At 52.4% G+C, this 5,420-nt stretch overlaps 1 protein-coding gene across 1 annotated transcript; it reads left to right on the top strand.

Annotated features, from left to right (window-relative positions):
- The first annotated feature begins 3,209 nt into the window (after positions 1-3,209).
- On the top strand, positions 3,210-5,208 carry LOC108539143 (retinoic acid early transcript 1L protein-like). Its single transcript, XM_017887642.1, has 4 exons — positions 3,210-3,299; positions 3,565-3,828; positions 4,058-4,339; positions 5,095-5,208. Exons 2-4 carry the CDS (start codon positions 3,777-3,779, stop codon positions 5,103-5,105), a joined length of 345 nt encoding a protein of 114 aa, XP_017743131.1. The 5' UTR covers positions 3,210-3,299; positions 3,565-3,776; the 3' UTR covers positions 5,106-5,208.
- The last annotated feature ends 212 nt before the right edge of the window (positions 5,209-5,420 follow it).

Below are 5,420 nucleotides of genomic sequence, written 5' to 3'. Positions count from 1 at the left end.
TTTCTGTCCAAACAACTTGACCTTACTGTTTTAGGCTGGCCATCATGTCTCTGTGTGGTGTCTGCCACTGCCCTGTAGTTTTAGGGGCCCTCAAAATCACAAACTATGCTCAACTCACTCTCTACAGTTCCAATAACTTCCAAAATCTATTTTCTTCCTCATACCCACACATATACTTTCTGTTCCCCAGCTCCTTCAGCTATACTCAGTCTTTGTTGAGTCTTCCACAGTTACCATTGTTCCTGGTCCAGACTTCATTCCAGCCTCCGACATTATTCCGGACCTGACCTCCATGACTGTATCTCTCTGTGATTACCTGACATTCACTCCATGTGAGCTGCCAAGTGATCCAGGGCCTGCTTTCCAGGTTCCCAATTGCAGCAGGCGCCAGCCCGGCGTTCCTTCTATGCCTCCGCCTCTGCTCCTGCTGTGCCGCTGGTGCGGACAGGTGAGTTCAGGAATGGAGCCTAAACAGGGCGGGGGCCAAACCTGGGGGGCTGTAGACTGCGGGCTTAAGAGGAGGGGAGGCTTCTGGAAGAATCGTCGCATCTTCCCAAACTGCGACCCGCTCAGTTCCTCTCTGCAGCTCCTTCCCGACAGATCCACTCTCCCAGCCTGCTTCTCCCGCCAGGGGAGGAGCTGGGCAGAGAGGAGGCTGGAAAGGAACCTCGGGAGGGTGGAGGGGCCAGGGGGCTGCAAGAGGGCGAGATGGGACGGGGATCCCTAGTGCAGCCCAGCAGTCCCAACCATCCTCGGGAAGGAGAAGCCAGAGCCCCTGGAACCTGAGCTGGGGTCAGGATGGGGATGAAGGGGGGTTCGCAGGGACACAATCACAGATAGCCCCACCAGCCACAGGCCTGCTCTGCTCTCACCGGCTCTCCACCACATAAACCCTCCAGCACCCCCAGGGCTGCCTGCCCTGGAATTTTTCCATGCACTTTCCTGCAGACACTCACCTGAACCCAGGAGTTCAGCAGACACCCCCCACCCCTCCCGTCACCATCCACTGACACCACCCAGGTCACATGCTCTTACTTCCCACCTCAGCCCAGCTGGTCACCCCAGAGATCTCCCCATCCATGAAGGGACCCTCACCACCTCCTACACCACGCGGCAACTTCTGCCTCTTGCTTGAGGACACACCCCAGCAAACACACCCCAAGCTCCGCACAGAACCTGTGCTGGGTGAATGGGAATCACCATTCCCTCCAGGAGACCCTGGGAACTCTGGTGAGTAGAGGCGCCCACTTTTGTCCTTGGGGCCCAGACCCGCCTGTTCTTCCTACTGGGGAGTCAGCGTCATAGAGAATAGTCACTGTGTAGACAGGGGTCAGCAAACCCTTTCTAGAAAGGGAGGAAGGATACCCTGTGATCTTTGCAGGCCTTGGATTCTCCATCTCTGTGTCAAGTCCTGTCACTTTGTAGAGCAACAGCAGGCAATGGCAACCTGCAAATGAGGGGGACCAGATTCAGACCCTGTCCTAGGTTGCTGACCCCAAACGAGGGGATTACAGTGTCCCAGTGAATAGTGCCCCATCCCCTATGGTGTCATCTCCAAGTGGTGTCTCAGGTGTCAGTTGGAGAGTAGAAAGTGGTCCAACCTTGCCTGTGGTTTCTAGGTGGTATGGATGTGATAGGAGAGGGGGCCCCATGGTTCGGGGCCTACTCTCCCCTCCTTTGATGCTCCTATGTTCCATGGGGGCCATCAGGGACCTTCCCTGAGGCCTTCCCTGAAGCTGAGGGTGAGGGGGTGCTGCCGTGTGGAGTCCTGGGGATTTGGGCCAACTGCTTGTGCAGCTTCTTGGTTCCCTGTGGCCCTGCTCCTGCCCATCCCAAGAGAACCACCTGAGTCTTCTCACTGCCGTGCCTACCTTCCTAATGACTTAGAGGGTGAGAAACATACCCGTAATGGGCAGCTCTGAGGCTGCATGGTCACTGCCCTTCCATGGCTAAAGGCCCCATCTCTGCCAAGGCACAGTACTCTACAGGAGTCATTTTTTAATGTTGAGATTTTCTTGCTGTGAGTGGCGTTGCCTTGCCTCTGAACATTCACACGGAATCTATATTGCAATTTTCCAATTAGACATTGTAACCACATGTACCTCTAGGATATTCGGGGGTCTTGGGTCACTGGGCACTTAAGGCATTAATCCCTTAATCCCTCATCATTCATGGATTGTCTATGACTGCTTTTGAGCTACACCAGCAGAGTTGAGTAGTTACAATGGAGAACATATTCCCTGCACACCTTTATATATTTACAAAATTGCCCATCACAGCAAACTCTAGTGGCCATAAATATCTTTGGAGAAAGCCACAAAGAATATTTGCTCTTACTGTGAGGTTAAAGGGTCCTTCCTCACTGGAAACTGGTGTCTTGTTGTAGTCATGGGTTCAGGGTATGAGAGGTGGCTTCATTATGTAAATTGGGCAAAGCAGCCTTGTTCTTGATGGACTGGCTACTTTCAGCCTCCTGGTCATCCATCATTTGTTTTATCTCTGTTTGTTGTAATTACTTAAATCCAGCAGTATCCGGGTTGGGTTTCCATCTCTTTGGGATCTTGAGCTCCTTTGTTCTATGAGTCATGGGCAAAGCTTTGTATGGCTGAGGTCACCAGCTGGTATTGTGACTTCTCTAATCATTTCCATCATTGAACCCTGCTTGTTCCTGACAGTTGACACCTCCACCTGGAATCTGTTATTTAAGGATTTTTCATCCCATTACTACTGGAAGCCCATTTCAGGAACAGCATCCTACCCCCAACCCTGGCCTTCTGCAATAGGCATCCCTGAGCTTCATCCCATATTGGTGCCTTCTCATGGGGCCTTCTTTATATGCTGGGCAAACAGGAGTCCTCCAGGCTTCCCATGAGCACAGTGGATGGGAATTGTTCTGGATTTTCACACTCAGACCCCTCTGTCATGGGCACTTCCCTGAGCCTGTGAGCTCCCTCTACTATCCGCTTTAGATTTTCAGATTTTCTATTTATTGCTGTGTAGACCATCTCTTTGTCCAAGGCATCCTCATTTCAGGAAGGCATCCTCATAGCAGATGAGCACTTCACCAGGGGCTTTGCCAACATGTTAAATTCCGTGACAATGAAAATTAACTCTTCTTTCTCTAATTAACCCTAGTTAGTTAGATTTTCCATCCTCAGTCCATCCCACCATGCACCAGCATCCTCAGGGGTAGCCCCCACACCCTCTCTCACCTCCCACAGTCCACTTGGGCTGCTGCTGAAGATCCTCTGCCATCCAGGCCCTTCCTCCTCTAGCAGGCCTGGCACCTCTCTAGCAAGGTCATGTGTTGACTGATGTGGACAGAGGGGCAGTGGGACATGTCTGGGGACATGTGGTTTTCTCAACAGGCAGAGACCTCCTCCTCCTCCTCATGCAAGGGGGGAGCACTCGCCTTAAACTTATGGACACCACAGTTCTGGAGGGGGCACTCCTTTCTGGGCCAGCCCAGCCCTCCAGAGGCATCCTCTTGTTGTCACAATATGGAGGAGGGCTATATAGGGCTCTTTTTCTCCCCACCCAACCCTCACCTGCCTTTCTCCACAGACCCTCACTCTATTTGCTATGACATCACCATCATCCCTAAGTGCAGACCTGGACCACGGTGGTGTGCAGTTCAAGACCAGGTGGATAAAAAGACTTTTCTTCACTATGACTGTGGCAACAAGACAGTCACACCCATCAGTACCCTGGGGAAGAAACTAAATGTCACAAAGACCTGGAAAGCACAGAACCCAGTACTGAGAGAAGTGGTGGACATGCTCACAGAGCAACTGCTTGACATTCAGCGGGAGAATTACACGCCCAGGGGTAAGTTTCAGGTGGCCCAGGACAGGAGGGAGCAGACACAGTGGTAGGTTAGAGGCATTTATAGTTTTCATGTAAAAGTACAAATGGGAAGGTCATCTTACCCTTCAAGAGGTCTAGAGGCAAGGCCAGGATGTGGCAGAGAGTAAGGCCAGGAAATTGTAAGGAGAACAGGATGGGGGCTCAAAATGTGTCAAGACCAGACTTGATCTCTCTCTTTTGATGGAGGCAGAACCCCTCACCCTGCAGGCCTGGATGTCTTGTGAGCAGAAAGCCAAAGGACACAGCAGTGGATCTTGGCAGTTCAGTTTAGATGGACAGATCTTCCTCCTCTTTGACTCAGAGAACAGAACGTGGACGATGGTTCATCCTGGAGCCAGAAAGATGAAAGAAAAGTGGGAGAATGACAAGGATGTGACCATGTCCTTCCATTACATCTCAATGGGAGATTGCACAAGATGGCTTGGGGACTTCTTGATGGGCATAGGCAGCACCCTGGAGCCAAGTGCAGGAGGTAACAGAAGAAAGAAACGGGGATCTGGAATGAGATCAGAAACGGTGATCTCGAGACACTAGTTCTTGAGTTCAGCTTCAGTCATCCCAGTATACACGTTTGTTAAAATGACCCCCTTGTAGGGGGCTCCTCCTCAGGGTACTGGTGTGCCTGTGTTCTCTCATCCCCCTCTCCTTTTTCCCTCCTGACTCCTCTTCCTCACTGTACTTGCTTCTGCTGTCCGCACTGTGGATTTCTCACCAGCCTCAAAACTATGGGTGTCACTGTTTTAAGACCTTTTTCCTTAGTGTTCCCTCTTTTGAGAATCACTTTTCCTTTCTTCTCCCTGGTCTGGTTCTGGAAATCCATCAAAGCCACCTCAAATGCCAGCCCCAAGACCCGACCCTCCCCAGCCCTGGGGCATCATCTCTTCTTCCACCACAGCAGGAGGGTGGGCTGTGCTGTCACCTTGCTTCCCTCAGCAGCTGTGTGAGCTCCCTGAGGACAGGGACACCCCCTCCCTTCCTACCCCAGGAACTGTCCCAGAGGCTGCCCCATAGCAGGAGGGCACAAAACCTTTGCCTTCCAGGATGACCTGGGTCAGCAGGAGCTGAGGAGGCATCTCCTCAGATTTGGGGCCTGGACAAGTGTTGTCACTCTTGTGTTTCCATTTCAGTACCATGCACTGTGTCCTCAGGCGCAGCCCAACCCAGCACCATGGCCACCACCCTCATTCTTTGCTGCCTCCTCATCATGTGCCTCCTCATGTGTCCCAGGCACAGCCTAATCCATAGCCATGGCCACCACCCTCAGTCCCTGGAGCCTCCTCCTCATCCTCCCCTGCTTCATCCTCCCTGGCTGCTAAGGAGAGTCCTTTAGAGTGACAGGTATGGGGGCAGAATTGGGAGGGAAGCAAGGAGCAGGTGGGTGAGGAGGGAGGACGAGGATGGAGAATTCCCAGAGTGCCACCCCTCCCCATGGCCAGGATCTTCTCATCCTGACATGAGACAGGTGAATGAGACCTTGTGTCGCTTGTTGGCAATGACCTGGGAAGCTCAGCCGTGAGTTATAATGGATTCTCACCTTCAGAGGCCAGAGGGAA

Source organism: Rhinopithecus bieti, unplaced genomic scaffold (genome assembly GCF_001698545.2).
Source record: "Rhinopithecus bieti isolate Rb0 unplaced genomic scaffold, ASM169854v2 scaffold_16097, whole genome shotgun sequence".
Taxonomy (NCBI): domain Eukaryota; kingdom Metazoa; phylum Chordata; class Mammalia; order Primates; family Cercopithecidae; genus Rhinopithecus; species Rhinopithecus bieti.
This window is presented reverse-complemented; position numbering and strand designations above follow the sequence as displayed.